Below are 20,364 nucleotides of genomic sequence, written 5' to 3'. Positions count from 1 at the left end.
ATGACACAGCCCCAAATTCCGGCACCTAGAAAGGTGTATGTATAAACCGGGACCCCAACTCTATGAATTCCCTTTTACTTCTGGGATGCCCGCCTGGATCAGTCGGTGGGGCCTGTGAGTCTTGATCTCAGGCTTGTGAGCTCGTGTGTGGACTGTGGGGGTGGAGATTACTTAAAAATAAATATCTTTGAAAAGAATTCCTTTTATTTCTGGCTAATTTCTTTTCCTTCCCAGTTGTGTTTAAATTTCGAGTCCGCAAGGGGGTTTTTGCAAAGGGAGGGTGGGGCGTGGCACAGATCCGCCCTGAAATAACAATAGCTAACATTTGTGCAAAGATTCCTTCATTAATTTATTCATCAAATCCTTACTGAGGGCCTCCACGTACCAGCTCACTGGGAACACACTGCTGAACAGGAGAGATCCACAACTCACGTGGAACTTACATTCTGTAGGCAAAATAGACAAGAATAAAATACATACGTTGTATATTAGATGGCGAATACTAGGGAGGAAAGTAAAGCAGGGCAAAGGGATGGGGAGCATTGGGGGATGCAATTGTATTGTATTTATATATTTTTAAGTTTATTTATTTTGAGAGAGCACAAGCAGGGAGGAAGGGCAGAGAGAGAGAGAGAGAGAAAGAACTGTAAGCAGGTGCCACACTGTCAGCGCAGAGCCTGATGCGGGGCTTGAACTCAGGGACCACGAGATCGGTGACCTGAGCCAAAGTCGGATGCTTAACTGACTGTGCCACCCAGGTTGCCCTGGGGACTACAATTTTAAATAGGCTGACCAGGGAAGGCCCCACTGAGAAGGTGGTATTTGTATAAACATCTACAGGAAGTGAGGGAGGTAGCTAAGGGGGGAGGGCCTTCCCTGCAGAGGGAAAGGCAGGTGCATAAATGTTGAGGAAGGAGAGTGCCCTGCTTACTGGAGAAACAGTGGGATGGAAGAGGTGAAGGAGATAAGGCCTGGGAGGTCAAAGAGTAAAGGGGATGAAGGTGGGGGGCAGGTTTTGTGGGGCCTTACAGCTTATTTGTTTACTTTGAGAGAGACAGAGAGACAGAGCTCGAGTGGAGGAGGGGCACAGAGAGAGAGGGAGACACAGAATCAGAAGCAGGCTCCAGTCTCTGAGCTGTCAGCACAGAGCCTGACGCGGGGCTCAAACCCACAAACTGCAAGATCATGACCTGAGGCGAAGTCGGAATCCTTAACCGACTGAGCCACCCAAGCACCCCCAGCTTATTTTTAAAGGATGTTGGCTTCCACGCTGAGTGAATGGAGCACAGGGATGAGTTAGGATGTTAGTGGAATGACTGCTGTTGTGTTGAGAACAGGAAGCTGCCGCAGTAATCCGGTGACCGGGCCAGAGGTGACAGTGGCTTGCGCCAGAGTGCTGGGGGGGGGAGGTGGTGAGAAGTGAGTGGGTCGCAGATGTGGTTTGAAGGTGAGGCTGACAGGATTTGCTGACATATGAGAGGAGACAAGGGGTCTGAGAGACAGAACAGAGTCAAGGATGACCCCGCGGGTTCTGGCCTTGGTAGCTGGAAGGATGCAGCTGCCACTTTCAGGGATAAGGAGAGATGGTGAGAAGAGCGGGTGCAGGGAGAGAAACTCAAGATCAGGCTTGTTCAGTCTGAGGACACACAGACATCTAAGTAGAAGTAGCAAATTGACAGTCGGCCATAAGTCTGGATTTTAAGAAAGTGCTCCAGGCTAAAGATATAAATCATGGAATCACTGGCATATATATAGGTTGTATTTAAAGCCACAGAAGGGGCGCCTGGGTGGTTCGGTCAGTTATAAGTCAGACTCTTGATTTTGGCTCAGGTCATGATCTCACGGTTCATGAGACGGAGGTCAATGTCGGGCTCTGCACTGACATGGTAGAGCCTGCCTGGGATTCTCTCTCTCTCTTCCTGTCTCTCTTGCTGCCCTTCCCTGCTTGTGCTCTCCTTCCCCACCCCCCACCCCCGTCTCTCTCTCTCTCTCTCTCTCTCTCTCTCAAATAAATGAGCTTAAAAAAAATAAAGCCACAGAATGGGTTAGATCATCAAGGACATGCAGGTGGATAGGAAGGTGGAGAGGACCAAGGACTGAGTTTTTGGGCCTCACCAACATTTTGTGGGTAGGAGAACTCGCAAAGGAAACCAAAGAAGGGCTTAGCGTGCCAAGCGCTGACTCAGCACTTTTACTAGTGTTTACTCATTTAATCCTCACTCTACGAAGTAAGAATTGTCACCCATTTTACAGACGATGAAACTGAAGTGCAGAGACCTTAAATACCTTGCCCAAGGTCACAGATGGGTGGCTGAGCCAAGATTCAAACCCAGGCCCCCTCCCAGGGTCTTCCCCTGACCATCAGGCTGCACCTTCCCTCAGGGACGGCACCAAGTTTTCATACATTTACTTATTCAACAGGAGCTTCTAGTATAGAGCGACCTGAACAGGATCCATCACAAACCCTCTGAATCTCAATTTACGCATGTAATATACCAGCCTGCTTCCTTGATAGAATAGTGTTGAAACTAAAAATGAGAATGGATGTGAAAGTCTGTGTAAGTTGCGGCGCTCAGTATCTGTTACACTGTCACAGGATCTCCAGGTTAGAAGAGGCCCTTTTAAGCCCTTGAATAGAGTATCATCTCCTTCCTGGTGCATCATGTTCCTTCATAACATCTCTGGCATAGAGGGTGCTGCTTCTCTGCTTGGGCCCTTTCCCTCTCTACAGTTCTATTTGTTAGTGACTTCTTTGAGCCAAAAGATACTCCATGTAACTTCTACTGATCCAATCCAGCTTCCCCTCCCTGAGACCGCTGTGTATAATTGTATGATTTCATAGCATGCTCATGTGCCCTTGGATTTTTCCAGATATTCCTCTGATTGCCTTTCCCTACTTGAACCCAGATTCTTCTTTCCCAAATGAATCAGTCACCTTCAAGGAGAATACAAATTATTCTAAATGAAACAGAATGACTGTAATAAGAAAGCTGGTTACACAGGGGGTGGAAGAGGCTGGGAAGAAACCCTGAGGTGATCTGAAGATTAGAAACAGCAGGAGATTAACAACAACCTACCCTTAGAAGGGAAGAGGTGGTGGTATTAGAGTCTGGGGGCCTGGGTCACCTGGCTGAAGCTAGAAACACAAGAAGCCTTTGCATCAGGGGCTGGAACCATGGAAGGGAAGCTGCCAGGAGCAGCGAACAAGGGAAAGAAAAACTCTGGCTTCTCCCTTGCCCTGACCCTCTCCAATCTCCCAGAGGTACCTCCTCTTGACTAAATCCACTGGAAACCCAGCCAAGAGGCAGTCTCTGCCTTATGTGAAATTTTTTTCACCTGCTGCTTACAGGCAAATGATTAAAGCCACCTTGGCTGGCAGCTACGTCACTGTGATCTCCGTTTCTGCCACAACAGGGCATCCTCCCTGTGTGTCTATCTTCACACCGTCTTCCATTTTTTTGCAAGGACACAAGTCATAATAGATGAGGCATCACCTTACTTCGTATGACCTCATCTTAACTAATACATCTGCAACAACCTATTTCCAGATGAGGTCCCATTCTGAGGTACCAGGGGTTAGGACTTCGACGTATCTTTTTGAAGGACACAGTTCAACTCAAACAGAAATCCTTAGGATATAGATGGTAATTCAGAGCATGAGACTGGAGAGGAGCCCACTTCTCTAGCCCCCTGGGGAGTGAGTTGAAGGGAGATCAGAGACCTAGCTTGGGAATGCCATCCTGGAGAGTTGAGGGGATGAGGAGAAATAAGCAAAGGAGGCTGAGAAGGAGCAGCGAGTGAAGTGGGAGGCAGAGTGGGAACAGGTGGGGTGCTGGAAGCCAGGGGAGGAAAGTAGATAGGGAGGAGAGGGTCAGCTAAGGCTGAGGATGAAGCTGACAAAACAAATGAATAAACAAACAAATGGCAGAACCAGACCTGTATATACAGAGAACAAACTGATGGTTGCTAGAGGAGATGGACAAAATGGGGAGAGGTGAATGGGAGATACAGTTCCAGAATGAATAAGTCACAGGAATAAGGTACAGCAAAGGGAATATAGTCAATGACACTGTAATAGCCTTGTATGGTGACAGAAGGTAGCTACATTTGTGGTGAGCATGGCATGACCTATAAACTTCTTGAATCACTATGGTGAACAGCTAAAAAATAATGTAACACTGTGTTACAACTATACAAAAACAAACAAACAAAACCTCACCAGAAAAAAAAAATAAGAGGAAAAAAGAGGAGGATGAAGAAATGGTCATCTTATTTGACACCTCTGAGGTCAATTGTGACCTTGACAAGCATATTTCAGTGGAGTGGAGACGATGAAAGTCTGACCCGTGTGTGCTCATGAGAGAATGGGAGGAGAGGACTTGGGGACTACTAGTCTGGATAATTCTATCTATGTGTTCATGGCTTCTCCATTCTAGCAGAAGGAGCCAGAAGGGCAAGGATCTTGGAGTACCCCATTTATTTCTGTATTCCAGTGCCCAGCACTGTATTTGTTAAACCGTGTTAAATATTATATTAGCATCTCCTTCAAATGTGGGAATCTGTAATTTCCTGGTTTGGTCATAGCAACAGAGCAGAGAGGAATGATAGGGCTGGACTAGATTTTTCTGGTTCCTTCCAGCTCTAAAATTCTATGATGGTATGACTTGTTCTATCAGCCACCCTTGCATTAATACAGTTAGGAATTTAACAAGTTGTTTGTAGTTATTTGCATTTGCAAGCAACTGTTAAATGAAATAGCTGGAATAAGTGTTCCATTCATAAATTGAACATTGTTGAGTACCTACCATGTGTAAGGTACTACATATATCGTCCCATTTGAAGATGCAAGACCAGGGAACCCAGGATAGGGGAGGGTGGTCAGAAGAGGTGAGAGGGCCTCCTCCCACTACTAACACTCTGGAGGTCCAGGGTACTTTGATGTGGTTGGTGCTACTGTGGTTAACACTGAAGAGGGAAGAGGCGTTGAGTGGCCTGCGTGCAGGCGGTTGCAGATCTGCAGCTGCCCGGGACACAGAGCAGCATTCACGGCGGCATAAGCAACCTCTATTTGCCTCACCACCAATCAGCCCAGGGCGGCCACACAGAATAGCAGTTCAGGCAGTAGGAGGAGGGGAAGATGTGGTCCTCAGATCCACCCTGCTACAGGGCAAACGCCGTATTCTCCACCACACTCAGGACAAGGAGGCTTCTGCTGTGGTGAACAGCACCTTTGGGTTTTGCTACATGATCTATTTAGGCTCTCATCAAGGCACTGTTAGCAGGGCAGGGTTTAGGCGTTGCATTCTAAGGCAAAGAGAAGAGGTTTGTATTACAAGACCTGTCGGAGAGGGGCAGAGCCAGGACAAGAACCGAGAGGTCTCGACTCCCAAGTGTCTACCCTAGGAATAATGGAAAGCACTTGGATTCTGTAGTCTGATCCTGGATCAAATAATCTTCACTTCATTACTCCCGTCCCCAAATCCTGTCCGAAACAAGGTACCTGTTTCTTCATCCGTAAAACAGGAAGAAAAATGTCCTGCTTACAGGGTTCCTTGCAGGATCATGGCATTATATGAGTGAAAGCGCTTTGTAACATACAAAGTGCTCTGCAGACATTTATTAATGGTTATAAACCACCAGACTGCCTCTTGGAGTTATAGATTAGGCTCCCTCACTCGTTGGACTTGATTACCCCTCATTCCATTTTCTACTCCTTTTCTCCGTCCCTCCTCCTCCCACAAACAGAGGAAGTGAGACAGGAAGCGAGCACGTGCGTCTAACGCCTGGTCTGGGTAACTAACGCGCAGGCTTCTCAGCTCCAAGGTTGCTGAGAGGGGGCCTCCCCCCCCCCCCCCGCCCAGAACTACATTTCCCAGCAACCTTTCGGGGTCTCCAGAAGCGGGCGGGGTGGGGTGGGGGAGGCGCATGCGCCAAGTTCCGCCCCGCCTGGTCTCGGGGCCGCACCTCCGAACCGGTTTCGCCTGGCAGAGCCGGCTGCTTCAGGCGCGGTGGACGCGGTGCTCGCCCCGCGGCTTCTCCCGCGCTGTGGCGGTGTCAGGTGTGGCTTAGCTCGGGTCAGTGCCATGATCCGGCAGGAGCTCTCCACATCCTACCAGGAGGTACAAAGCAGTGGGGGCGGAAGTAAAGTTTCCCGCGGGGCGCAGGAGCGGAGTCCCGCGGTCTGGGCGGCGGAGGGGGGGCGTCCGGGCAGGTCGAGGGAGCTTTCCGAGGAGTGCGGCGGGGGAGGGGTCCCCGCGTGCGGAGGAGCCTCGGAGCAGGAAGGAAGCGGGGCGCAGAGCCTCCTCCGGATGCTGCCGGTGCGGGATGGAGCCGGGGCCCCCGAGCCGTGAGCCGTAACCAGCAGGTGAATGATTGAAACGGCGTCCGACCCAGGCAGCAGCGCGCCGGCCGCACTTGACCTCGGCTGTTCTTTGCTAGTGGAGGCACGGCGCCCTCCTCCCGGCTGGAACAGATGCGCTGGGAGCATTAGCCCCTCTGCAAGCCCAGGGCTTCGTGGTACATGACAGGGATAATTACAGCTTGTTCGGCGGCCGCCTAACTTTGAAAAGGTGCTTTCGCCTATCTAGCTGTTGCTCGTCGCGCTCCGTTTTCCTTTCGCCCTCACCTCCTCCCACTACTTTAAGTATCACTTTTCCAGCTCTTTGTCTCTTTCTTGTTTGTCCGAGCTACAGGCGGTTTCAGCTTTTCCTCAGGCTTTCTGAGTCCTCCTGACTTACTGGAACTAGTAAACTGCTCTCCTCCTCCTCCTCCTCTTAGGTCTTACACTCTGGTCATCTCTGGTGATCATCCCCCCTTCCCTCACCCCGCGCGGTCGTCCCCTCATTTGTAAGTTCAGTTACACATCTTCAGTCCTCAGGTTTGTGTTCTGTGTCTGCTCTGACCACCTGAGTGAGATGCTGTGTTACCATCTCTCCCTTTGGTGTCCCCTAGGCTGTGCAGATTTGCTTTGAGGCCCTGCCTTGATCCCAGAACATTCCCTTTTACAAACACCTGGTGCTGCCCTTGATCTACCCTGAACAGTCCAAATTTCTTAGCAAGCTTCGGAAGCGCTGCACAGCTCAGCATCCCTGACTTCTCATCTCACCTATCTGTGTTCTGATCACACTGGAAATTCACTCTTTAAAAATGTGCTCCCACTTTCCTGTCCCTATGCGCATTCTCACACCATTTCTTTTTCTTTAACTTCTCAGTCCCCATTGGTCAAAATCCTCTCCCTTATTCAAGGAGGGATCTTAAGTCCCTCATGTTCCATGGAGACTTCCCAGATCAGTCTAGCATTCTGCCTGTCCTTCTCATATGTACTTCCTGCTGTTTTGATCAATACTGACCAATATTGATGTACATTCCTCTTTGTAAATGATACTGTGTGGATTATATAAATAATATAAAAGCAGATGGCTTAGCCCTACGGTGGAAGGGGAACCTCCATCTGAGTTGGAGGCAGATGAGATTTGCCTAAGGCTTGCTATTTTTTTAGTGTAGGACCTGGTCTGGAGTCTGACTTTGGGACAAATTTCTATCTTTCTCCCCGCAATCTCCTTTATCCAAAGGAGCCAGATGGATTTTAACCTGTGTTGGGATTCTGTGGCCCCTAGATTCCATGCCCTAGCCTGTAAAGGAATCCGGAGGAATGAGCTGTGTCTTTCCTCTGAAAGTTTTCAGATTCACAGGGAGTAGAGCATAGTGCGTAAATACTGTTTTGAAGTTGGAGAGCCCATGTTTCTCTCCTGCTCTGCTTCTGGCCATTTGTCAAGTCACTTTCTGAGCCTCAGGTTTCTTCCTCTGCAAAGGAAGGTGATGATAGTTCTATTTCACAGGGTTGTGAGGGTTCAATGAGTTGGTATATGGAAGGTGCTTAGGTCAGTGCTTGGCAGGGAGGGACCTCTCAGTGGATGATAGTTCTTGTTCACAGGACGTGGGTGGCTCCTGCTTCTAGGGAGCTTTGGGGTCCTGATTTGTAGGACCATGTCCCTCACCATCCATATGTAACCTGCAGTATCGCCTTTCCTAGTAGGGCTCCTGAAACGTTTATTAAAATGCAGACAGTTACTTGGCAAGGCCAAAGGTAAAGTCACTTTCTATTTGAGGGCACCCCCAAGATGGAAGACACTGGAAGGGCCCTTCCCTTTAACTTCTTCAGTGGCTCGTTTTGAAGTCCCTGTCTCTTGCCTTCTTTGGAAGGAGGCCTCCCGGAGGGTGGCCCAACTCTCTTGCCTGGGTCGTTCTGGGAGTGGACCTTTGAGTTAGGAGTCTAACTAGCTCTGAGTTGGGTTTCTTTGCTGAAGGGAGATTTTGGCTTTGGGGATGGGGCTGCAGGTAGTCCGGAAGGGAGCTGGGTTGGGAGCGTGTTGCTATCTGGGTTAGGCTGAACCTGGGTGAGGCTTGGATCAAAGAACTTTGGGCCTTCTCAGACTAACATCCTTCTTTCTCTTTGGCCAGCGAGGGCTCTGGTGATCTCTTGATATGTGTCCCCACTACCTGTATCTCATGGTTTCTTCCCCAGCCTCCCAGCCCTCTCCTACTTTTTGGTTTTCTTTTCTTGTGGGCTTGGAGGACTTTACACTGGAGATTTTACCTGATTCTAATGGGCAGGAGTGGAGGCATGAAAAAGGAGATGAAGGTCCATGGCTGGCTTAGTTGGTAGATCATGCGATTTTCAGTATCAGGCTTGTGAGTTCATGCTCCTCCTTGGGGATAGAGATCACTTAATAAAATTAGGGGCACCTGGGTGGCTCGATTGGTTAGGTGTCCAACTTTGGCTTGGGTCATGATCTCACGGTTCATGGGTTTGAGCCCCGTGTTGGGCTGTGCACTGACAGTGTGGAGTCTGTTTGTGATTCTCTCTCTCCCTCTCTATCTCTGCCCCTCACCCCCCATCAGAAAAAAATTTTTAAAAGAGGGGAGGAGATGGAAGAACAATAGATACATAAGAGTTTTATTTTAACCCAAGTTTCTTGGATATTAATTTTTAATTAAAACGTTTGAGACCTTAAGTGTTGACACTGTGAGCCTAAGAAAATATTTAGGAAAGCAGTCCCTTTCCCTTCCCTCCCAATTCAATGTTAGGTCCTTTAAACTCTGGTCTTCATCTCTCTTCCCCTCCTCCTCAGTCCTATGAAGAATTGTTTGTTATTGTATCCTCTGCCTGCTCTTCTCGGTGGCTCATTTCCCCCATTTGACAGGTGAGAGCACTGATGAGGTGAGGTTGAAGCTGCCTGTTGTCAGGCTGCTGATCAATATCTGTTTCTGGGATGGACCACCTTCCCCATTTTTTTTCCTGCCATTCGCAGCCTGAGTCGGTGGACTTGAGCCAGTGTCCTGGAGAGCTCTGACACCAACTTCACTGTTTCCTTCTGTCAGCAGACTCTTAGCTGCGTTTCTTCCTCCTCTGGGAAGCCATTAAGATCATCGGTTTTGGAACTAGACCAACTTGGATTTGACTTCTGGCTCTATGGCCAAGGAAAGTGTTGTGGTTGAATTGTGTCCCTCCAAAAAGATGTGTGGGGAGTGCTAACCCCTAGTACCTCAGAGAGTGTCCTTATTTGGAAATAGGGTCATTGCAGATGTAATTAGTGAAGATGAGGTCATACTGGAGTAGGGTGGGCCCTAATCCAATATGGTGTCCTTATAAGTAGCTGACCTTGTGGAGACAGCACAGAGATGCACTTCCCAGACTCTATATGAAGATGGAGGCAGAGCTTGGAGATGAGAGGCCTCTATAGGCCAAGGAACACCAAGGCTTGGCCATTACCAGAAGCTAGGGGAAGACCATGGAAAAGATTCTTCCTCACAGCCTCAGAAGGAACCGACCTTGCCAACACCTTGATTTCAGATTTCTAGCTTCCAGAACTGTGCGGGGATAAACTTCTGTTAATTCTTAAGCCACCCAGTTTGTGGTGCTTTGATACGGCAGCCCTAGGAAACGAACGTGCGGGAAGTTAACGTGAGTTTTCTGAGCTTCAGTGTCCTAATCTGTAGAATTGGTATAACACCCCCTCCATCATGTGATTGTGTGTGTGTGAGAGAGACAGTTAAGTGAGAGAAAGCTTCTGCTTTCTCATTCTAGTCCTCCTCAGCAAGGCTGATGTGGCTGACTGGTTTGCTCTCTTTGTCTCCCCCCTTTAGCTGAGTGAGGAGTTGGATCAGGTGGTTGAGAACTCAGAGCGGGCGGACGAGCAAGAAAAGGAGGCAGACGGAGTACAAGGTCCAGGAATCTTACCAGGTGAGTGGGTTCAGTGCTGGGGTCAGAAGAGCTGGAAAACGGTGCTCTGCTATAGCTGGAGGCCCCAGTCCAGGCGCCTGGCCACCTGGGGACCTGCAGGAGAGGAGGAGCCCCTCTGCCCTGCACCCCAGTGTCAGGTCTCAGGTATTGCCCTAGTTCTAAAGCTATACATATTTAACCAGCCTTGGGACAGAGGAGGTGTCCAGGCCAGTATCCGCTCTTTTCTGTACTCTGGTTTGAGCCAGTTCCTGACGCCAGGACATTGGAGGTAATGGGTCTCTGCTCTTCTGTTTGTTTTTTCCTAGGAAGCCGTTAGTAGTTGAGCCTCTAACATCTGGGTCACTTCCCAGGGCCCTCAAGGAGAATATCTAATAGGCCTCACCTCCTGGACATCAGGCCTTGCCAGTATGGTCACCCAGCTGGGCAGGCAGGGTCCCATCAGTCAGGTGGCATCTTAAGGAGTCTTATGTTAGTTGATGTTGACCTCTTCTTCCTCCTGGGTACTCTCTGCACCCTTAGATGACGTAACTCTTTACTTCTCGGAGTGCTCCTTCCAACCGCCTTTATAGTCACCTTCCAGCTCTTGGGTGTTAAGTGTTTGTCAGAGGCTCGCGCTCTCTCTCTCTCTCTCTCTCTCTCTCTCTCTCTCTCTCTCTCTCTAGTGGGCGGTCTCACCCAGGCCCCGTCCCTGCTTCAGTTACTTCTTGTTCACACGTGACTGCCATGTTTACACCTCTAGTGTAGAGGTTACCTATAAACTCCAGACTTACATATCCCGTATATCCAGATGCCCAGGTCATGGCTCTGCTTGGATGCCCCAAAGGTACCCTAAACCCCACATGTCCAAAATTGACCTCGTGACGTCCCCATTCCTGGTGTGGCCCTCTTTCAGTGCTTCCTGTTTTGGCGAATAGAATGTATTACCCATCCAGTTGAATCGGAGAGTCATCCCCACCCCCTGCCCCTGCTTTCCTTGCTTCCCCATTTTCTCTGCTCCTCAGCCATGCTGGCCTTCTTTTATTTGGGCCTCCCTCCCTTCCACCATCAGGCCTTTCTGTTGTTATATCTCTGTTTGGAATTCTCTTCCCTCTGTCATCAAGTTAATGTTTAATCGTTCTTCCGATTAATGTTTAATGTCAATGCTTAATCGTTCTTCAGCTCACTTGTTTTCTACAAAGCCTCTGACCTCTTGGCTAGATCACTTCCACCCTCCAACCTGTCACTTGCAGTCCACGCATCTCTCCCTCGCAGCTCTCCCTGATGGGGCAGTGTATTTACTTGGCATTTGATGAACATCTCTTCTGCTAGCATGTAAGCTCCATGAAGGTGGAGACCAGTCCGTTCTGCTCACTGCCTCAGACCTGTCCATGTGATAAAGATTTGCTGAATGAGTGAATGGAACCCCAACCTGACTCTGCCCGCTTGGGTGGGTTGAGGGAGGTGGGATTGTGCTCCTCTTGATCCCTTTAAAGGGAGAGGAATGACATAGGATATTCTGTGATTGTGCCTAATTATTTAAAAAAAAAAAAAGTTTTTTTTAAATATTATTTTCAAGAAACAGAGTGAGACAGAGAATGAGCGGGGGAGGGGCAGAGAGAGAGGGAGACACAGAATCCGAAGCAGGCTCCAGGCCCCAGGCTCCAGGCTCCAGGCTGTCAGCACAGAGCCCACTGTGGGGCTCGAACTCAAGAGTTGTGAGATCATGACCTCAGCTGAAGTCTGATGCTCAACCAACTGAGCCACCCAGGCGCCCCATAGGGAAGACTTTGTAGAAGGACGGAGGCTGGAAGAGTAGCTGTTTACTGACTGCTTCCTCTGGGCCGAGCTCTGTCATTCCCGTTGCCCCATTTAATTTTCATGACAACCCTGTGAGGTAGGCATCCTGATTTTGATGGATGAGGACCTGAGCCCCAGGGGGTTAAGGAGAATATGGAAGGATCACTTGGCTGGTGAACAGGATCAAGCTCTGTCTGACCCCAGGCTTTCTACTGCACCAGTGGTTTTTAAAAAGTATTTTAAGCATCCTTTTAGTAAAGCTTATTGTGTAAGAGGTGGTAGCATGGCTGCCCCCACGCTGATTCTGGGCACTACGTCTGAAGTCCTGAAGCCCCAGGGAGAGAACAGTATATTTATATTTATTTGCATTAGCTCTGTATATGGGTTCCTATTGTTTCTGTAACAAATGACCACAAACTTAGTGGCTTAAAACAACAGATTTATTATCTTACAGTTCTGGAGGGCAAAAGTCCAAAATGGGTCTCGTTGTGCTGAAATTAAGGTTTCAGCAGGACTGAATTCCTTTCTGGAAGCTCTAGGGGAAAATCCATCTCCGTGCCTTTTCCAGCTTCTAGGGGGTGCTCACATTTCTTGGCTCGTGGCCCTTTTTCCATCTTTGAAGCCACCGGTGGCCTGTTGAGTCTTTCTCCTATCTTCTCATTGTCACATAGACTTCTGCCCCCTCTTCCATGTTTACATGTAATCGCAGGGCTCACCTAGATAACCCAGGAAAATCCCCTTGTTTTACAGTCAGGTGAACGGCAGCTTTAATCCCATCTGCTGCCTTAATTTCTCTTTGCTGTTAACTTGACATTCATAGGTTCCGAGAATTAGGACTTGGACATGTTTGGTGGGCTACTCTTCTCCCTGCTGCACCCTGTACTGCCCTCTTGCCCCCCGTCTGAAGAGGATAGATGGAGACGGCCGGAAGGAGAGGAGGGTTGCCAGACTTGGAAAGACGAAGCTTTCTTTTGTGTTTCCATTTATAGATAAGTGCCAGCCAAACTAGGAAGTGGCCATGATGACCTTTGGCCTTAGCCTCTCTTTTGCCTCAGATTCCTGGGGCCTTACAGCCTAAGGTCAGTCAGAGCAGGAAACCAGACCTCAAGCAGAGCAAATTGGGATAGTTCCATAGACTGGCAAGAGCCTTCGTGCTTTCAGGGGAAACCCTTCTGGGCTCATCTCTGCTGTAGACCATAGAAGATGCAGACTCAGAAGTCTTAGTAGGGAGTTGGCCCGTATTTGGTGACCTGACACACAATTGGCAAAGCTCACTTCCTGCCTTTCAGTCCTGTAATAGTAACATAAATAACGGTAACGATGGCAGCAGCCGTTTATTGGGTGCTTCCATGCACTAGGTCTGCGTAGGGCTGTCTGTGTATACTCACACGTAGCCTTCATGGCCACTTGTGAGGGAGATGGTTAGTCCTGGTTCCTAGATGAGGAACAGAGAGGTCCAAGTAATGTGCTCAGAGCTTATGAGTGGCAGGGCTGGGATTTGAACCCAGGGCTGTCTCCCAGCGTGTTCCCACTCTGGCTCAGTTTCTAGATGAGGTGCTTTTCTGCTCCAGAATCCTCCCCTTCCTCTACCAGAGTCACTCATGGGCTCCTTCACCTGTTAGGCAATGTGCTAAAACTAAAAAGAGGGCAAATGAGGCAGGGCCTGTGTCCAGGAACTTGGGACATGTAGAGAGAGAAGGCAGGATACCCAAAGAAGAACTTCTCTCTCCTTCTCCAGAGCCTTCCCTGAACAACTTACTGAGGGCCTTTTCTCCCTGTTATGTGCTTTCCTAGCCCTCAGTATTTTCCTTTATAGAATGTAGCACAGTCTAAAGGGCACATTTGTTGAATATAATTCTTTAATCATTACTAACCCCTTAGGCCTGCCCCTGAGTCCTGTGAGGCCCTCCCAGAACTTTTGTCTCCCCTCCCACTTCATTGTAACTGATGCTTAGCAGAGCGTCTGGCCCACTGTGGGTGCTCAGTATTTATACATTTGGAGGGGGGACATGGGGATTGGGAACAGGAATGTATCTCATGTGAGCAACTGGGATCAATGATAGAGGGTCAAGGAAATGGTAGAGACAGGTGCTTCAGAAATGAACGAAGGGGGGGCCGGTTAGTGAAGGGAGTGGGATTAACCTGAAGCAAGGGTGACTGGTAGGTGAAAGAGACGGGGCAGGCCAGGGAGGAGGGACGGGATGTGCAACCGTGTAGAGGTGGGGATAACACAGGACGTGTCGGAAACAGTCGGTTAGCATGGTACAGTTGGAGCGGAGGGTTGGTGAGAGAAGTAGGAGATGAGGTAGGAAGGACAGATTGGGTCAGATTATGGAGGGCTTTGAGTGTCAGGGTTTAGCCGTTAGGGAACAGGGAGCATTTAATGGGATTGGAGCAGAGCAGTAAGGGGGTGAAACGGGCATGCAGGGAGGAGCAGTGTGGCAGTGCCGTAGGGCTGGATTAGTGGAGGGAGGACCGTGCTGGGTCAGAGGCTGGCAGGGTGGGCCGCTTCGACGTGGGGGAGCGGGAGAAGGAAGAGTCAAAGGAGACTCTGAGGTTTGAAGCAGGGTGAGTGGGAGAATGTAGACGTACAGTCCGGGGTGAGTGGCCGGAAGAGAAGGTGCTTCTCTGCCGCAGACATACGAAGCTTCAAAGGTGTGACGTCTGGGCGGAGAGGCCCAGAGGTGGAGCGAGATGACGACTGATGTAGCTAAAGTGCGAGCTTTGAGAAGGCCTGGGCCGCCTGTAGAGTGAGCTGTGGAGACTGAGCCTCCAGGGGTGGCCGCATTCGGGGACCAGAAGAGGAGGTGGAGCTGGAGCCCCATGGAGGCCTGGAGGTGGGGGCTGTTGGGCAGCAGAGGTTCCAGTTAAGCACCCAGACATTCAGGATTATATTCCCAGTTGTACTCTCTGAGATAAAGAGTTACAGTCCATAATCCGAAAGCCTCGATCTGTTTCCTTTCTATGAAGGGAATTACAACCACTTATTCTTTTCTAAGGGAGAAATGAGACCAGACACGCTAACTGAATAAGCAGCTTACTATATCACTGTTGTAACAAAATTGAGGAAGACACTTGGCTGATTAGTCATTACAGTGCATTTTCCATGGAAACCACTGTGTATTAATAGAATTGAAAAAGATCAGCAACCAAAGAAAAAAATTAATTGGATCTCATCAAAATGAAAAACTTGGGTGCATTAAAGGATACTACCAAGAAAGTGAACAGACAGCCCACAGGATGAGAGACCTGTTCAAATCATGATCTGAGGACTTGTATTAGACCATATAAAAGAACTTTTATACTCCAATAATAAAAGGGCAACCCAAGTAAGAATCTGAATAATGTTTCTGTAGTGCAGATGACTGATAAGCACATGAAAGGCTGCTCAACATCATGATCATCAGGGAAGGGCAAATCTAAACCACAGTGAGATTTGTATCATTGTGTCGCCTTCACACCTACAAGAATGGCTGTGGTCAATAAGATGTACAAGTTTTGGTGAAGATGTAGAGAAATTAGGACCCCCACAGATGGTTGGGGGGAACGTAAAATGGTGCAGCTACCGTGGAAAAGTCTGGCAGTTCCTAGAAGTTCAAATATAGAGAGTCACCATATTACCCAGCAATCCCATTCCTATGTACATACCCAAGAGAAATGAAAACTTACATCTGCACAACAGCTTGTACATGAGTGTTCATAGCAGCACGATTCATAATAGCCAGAAAGCGGAAGCCGCTCAAGGGTCCATCAATTGATGAGTGGATAAATAAACGATATATTCACCCAGCGGGGTATTATTTGTCAGTCAGAGGGAATAAAGAACTGTTGCATCTACATCATGGATGAATCTTGAAAATATGTTAGGTGGAAGAAGTCCAACACAAAAGCTTCTATGTTGTAGGATTCCATTTATGTGAACTGCCTAGAACGGGCAAATCCATCAAGACAGGAAGCCGATTATTGGTTGTCAGGGACTAGGAGGAAGGAGTGACTCCTAATGGGTATGGAGTTTGTTTTTAGGTAATGAAAATGTCCTGTAATTACATAGTGGTGATGGTTGCACACCTAGTGAATGTAGTAAAAACCAATATATTCACCTATTTAAAAGGGTAAATTTTATGGTATGTAAATTATATTTCAAAAACCCCACGAAAACAACAAACCCATCGCATCACTAAAAAGGAAAAAAACCCAAAAGGATAGTTCATTCCTTCTTTGCATTCAGGATGCATCTTAGCCCCTTGTTGTTTGCAAGGTAGAGTTTTGGAGGGGTAGAGTAGACGACCGGTTCCCCCTTCCTGTGAATAAAGGTCCCACTGTGTTTTCAGAAGTTGAATTACTCATCACACATCCCTTAATGGGCTGACTTCTATTCCGGGGCAAGTCTGGGTTTTTGAAGCAGTGTTGGTTGTCTTGGATTTTTCTTAGATTACCTTTCCTAAGAAAATCTTGTGCATTATTTCTGTCTTTCTACAGAATGTGTCTGTACAGGACACATTCATCATGAGTTTGCATTCATGTAAAGAATGTATACTTTTAAAACACATTCATCCAGCTTGCCACAAAAAAGCAGGTGTTTGGTTTTTCTGACTGCAGAGTACACGGGACATTTTGCCAAAATATCCAGCACCTGTTTTTTTAATGGCAAAATGTATTAGTGTCTTCTTTCAGAACTGGAGTGTCACTTATAGCATGTATGGATGATAGTTTTACCGTTTTTTTTTAAATTTTTTTAACGTTTATTTATTGTTGACACACAGAGCATGAGCATGAGCATGGGAGGGGCAGAGAGAAGAGGAGACACAGAATCTGAAGCAGGCTCCAGGCTCTGAGCTGTCAGCACAGAGCCCAACGCGGAACTCAAACCCACAGACGATGAGATCATGACCCATGCCGAAATCGGACGCCCAACCGACTGAGCCACCCAGGCGCCCCTAGTTTTTACAGTTTTTGTTTAACTCACGTGCCAATTTATGGATCAAGAAAAGGCCGGTAAACAAGTTCAGCTTGGCTTCTGTGAGCGAAACAGAGGGGACCCCATGAGAGTAATTTGTCCAAGTACCTCTGCCAAACAAATCCAGATGATGCAATTGTCATCTGACCTTTTTGTGCCTTAAGTCAGCTTTTTTAGAATTTTCAAGAAGATGCAAATTCCTCTCTTTCCCTAACCAAAGGTTTCATGAAGGCAGAACATTTCCAATCATGTATGTGTGGCTTATGATAGAGTGAATACCTGCCCACAAAGGCCCATTACTCTTCCTCTTCATTGCATGGTTTAGCCAGGCTGAAATATGCAGTTTACTTAAAAATGTCCCGAGCTTCTACTTGTCATGAAGTTATATTCTTCCAATCAGATCTTTTGTCGTTGTCAGGGACTGGATCCTTAAGCACTACCGTTCACTGTTGCGTAGGGAAAGAACATTGACGAGGAGTCGGGACCCCAGGGCTCTCATTCTGTGCCAGTCTTAGGCTCTCTGGGACCTGGATCACTGCGCAAATAAGGCTTTGGACCAGAAGGCCTTTTGGGTCCCTGCTAACTCTTAACAATTCTGTTCAGATGTTATGTACCCAATTAGTCACTGCAGAGTTCCTTCAGTTTTGTCTTGTGATTTTTCCAAACTTCATTCAGATGTTGAAACCTGGTCCCTTGTTGCTACAGCAATTATGAGTCCCTTGTGACAGGGAATGTGTTTTTACCTGCCATGTTTTTGAGTGAACCTGTGGGGAGGTGCCTGGCTGGCTCAGTCGGAAGAGCGGGTCACTCTTGATCTTGGGGTTTTGAGTTCGAGCCCCATGTTGCCTGTAGAGATTACTTTAAAAAAATCTTGACGCGAACCTGTGATCTTACATGGGCCATAGGAGGGGGGAGTGCCTTCCAGGCAGAACAGCTGTGGGGAGGTCCGCTTGTACACGGACTACTGCACTTTGGGTCCTGTGACTCTGCAGACCGGCTACACGCGACTGATCAGGGATCAGCGCCTGAGGTAAGGGGAGCCACCTACAGTCTGGGTGTGAAGGAGAGCAGTGTCCTGTGGTGTGTGTGACAGAGCACCCTATACAGGATGCAGGCTGGGAGAGGGACTTGGCCAGGGCAGCGGAGCAGAGTCACAGAGAAACCCGGGGAGAAGGCGGATAGCAAAGCCACCAGGGAGCAGAAATGGACACTGTCCCTAATAACAATAAGAAGCAGTAGCAGTAGGATCAGAGACAAAAGTTGAAAAAGAGACTTGATTTAATTCCTCTTGGAGAGGTAGAGCTGCCGTCTTCCGTGTGGCTCGTGCTCAGCCGTGGGCAGGCTTCCTTGGGGGTTCCTGGCTCCTGGTTCCTCACTTCTCTTTGTAGCTGTGACTGTCCATTGCCTCCCCTGACCTGCTCTTTACTGTCTGAAGGAACCTCATAGACACTTCTGGGAACTCGCACATCTGTGTAATGTAGAGACGTTGTAAAGTATCTTGCCATGAATAGTAAGATGTATCAGTTGGTTTACAGTTTTACAGGCCTCAAATGCACTGCTTTTCTCCTACGGACGGAAGGTAGCTAGTTGGCGCTGTGAGACGTAGCTCATCTATTATTTGGGTCATTCGGTCATTTCATAGGCATGCAAACATCACATGCCTACTGTGTGAAAGATACTGTTTTATGCCTTGCCTCCATGTTATTTCTGGCATATTTTTTTCTAGTTTATCATTGTAAGAGATTGTAGTGCCATGGTCTTCATTTTTGCTGTTTTTATTGAAGGCTTTTTTTTTTTTTTTTTATGAATGTAATTGTCAAATTGGCTTACGTACAACACCCAGTGCTCATCCCACAAGTGCCCTCCTCAGTGGCCATCACCCATTTTTCCTCTCCCCCACCCCCCCAAAAGGCTTTATGTTTTGAAAAGTAGAGGGTACGTTCCATTTCTCTAGTAACGTTAATTCATTAAGCAGGCAGTCTGTAATGCATTTTGCAACATTCTCTCCTTTCTTTTAAATATCCAGTAAAATTGAAGTGATCATTTCCTTTTCACATGAAGAAAGTGAGGCTTAGGAGCAGTAAGTAACTTGCCCTGGGTCTCAGAGTAGTCATAGGAGAGCTGGCCGCCCAAACCTCTCTGACTTAAAGCTCATGCTCTTAACCACTAGGCTGGACATCCGGACTTTCAGTTCAGAAAATAAATGAATAATGAACACCAAATTACTCCTTCATCAAAATTCTCCCGGTGCTTTGGGCACAAGGCTAGATGACCTCCTCCACGAAGCCTTTTGCTCATCTCTGTCCTTCTCCTCACACCCATACATCACCCCAACAAAGGAAATCTCACCATTTACATCCTCTGGTGCTTCTGAGTCCTGTAGCACTTGTAGCACAGACCATTAGTCCTCCTCTCTCGGGGTCTCCCTGAAGCGCCTAGCACCAAGTCTTGCGCACAGAGTTGATGCTTGATTTGTGTTTGTAGAAGTGTAGAATGGATGGCTTATTTTCCTCTCACCTAAGACCCTTTGATAGCTCTGTGCTGATCCTGCTTTTGTGCTTTTAAATAAAAAGAAAGTGAATTAATCATGAGCAAATACTCTTATATCTTTGGATTTGAAGTCCATTTTTTGTAGGGAGTGTGTTGTGGGTCTTGTTTTGAATCCAGATTGAAAGGTCTAATCTGCCTTTTAATTGGAATGTTTAGTCCATTGACATTTTTTAAGTTGAAGTATAGTTGACCTAGTTATAGACTAATATAACTGTATTAGTTCCAGGTGCACAACGTCGTGGTCCGACGGTTCTACACACTATGCAGGACTCACCACAATAAATTGCCATTTGTCACCATACAAAGTTACTACAGAGCTACTGACTGTATTCTCTATGCTATACTTTTCATCCCCATAACTCACTTTATACCTGGAAGTCCTTACCTTATTACTATTTTTTTAATTTAAAATGTGTTTATTGGGATGGTTTTCCACTCATTTGGATTCAGATTGCTTTCGGTGCTGCTTCCGTCTGAAGAAGCACCCTCTGTAAGCTTTGCCTTTCTTCCTTGTAGGTTGGCAGAGGACAGCCAACACAGAACACTACCGTTTTGTGCGTGGCCAAAGATGGTGGTGATTTTGCAGCACTGGACGTTTCATTGCTTCTTACGCTTCCTCCGTTCTTGCAGGAAGGGATTGAGGAGGTCCTTTGCGAGGGGCATGTCCTTGAGGGGAGGTTGTCACCGCCGAAAAAGCTTGAAGTTTGCATCTCTTCGTTCCTTTCACCTATTTGGCCCGTCACCTCCACTCTCCTCCCCTCTGGCAACCTCTCATTTGTTCTCTGTTTCTATTTGTTTTGTTTTTTAGTTTCTAAATATAAGTGAAATCACATAGTAT

General features: G+C 47.7%; 1 protein-coding gene and 1 pseudogene across 5 annotated transcripts in view; one reads left to right on the top strand and one right to left on the bottom strand.

Annotated features, from left to right (window-relative positions):
- Positions 1–5,925: 5,925 nt before the first annotated feature.
- Positions 5,926–20,364, top strand: part of PACC1 (proton activated chloride channel 1) — a 34,623-nt gene continuing 20,184 nt past the window's right edge. The window contains exons 1-2 of one of the 5 annotated variants that reach the window (XM_053209239.1): positions 5,926–6,119; positions 10,147–10,243. In XM_053209239.1, the coding sequence (XP_053065214.1) occupies positions 6,084–6,119; positions 10,147–10,243 (133 nt within the window). In that variant the 5' untranslated portion in view covers positions 5,926–6,083. Of the gene's footprint in view, positions 6,120–6,234; positions 6,365–6,385; positions 6,570–7,838; positions 9,965–10,146; positions 10,244–20,364 lie in introns of those variants that run through there. The other 4 variants (XM_027074480.2, XM_053209238.1, XM_053209236.1 and 1 more) reach the window with 4 other exon arrangements.
- LOC128313101 (40S ribosomal protein S27-like) lies at positions 19,963–20,189 on the bottom strand (annotated as a pseudogene).

This window comes from Acinonyx jubatus, chromosome E4 (genome assembly GCF_027475565.1).
Source record: "Acinonyx jubatus isolate Ajub_Pintada_27869175 chromosome E4, VMU_Ajub_asm_v1.0, whole genome shotgun sequence".
NCBI lineage: Eukaryota > Metazoa > Chordata > Mammalia > Carnivora > Felidae > Acinonyx > Acinonyx jubatus.
Note: the sequence above shows the minus strand (reverse complement) of the source record. Positions and strands in the feature narration are given on the sequence as shown.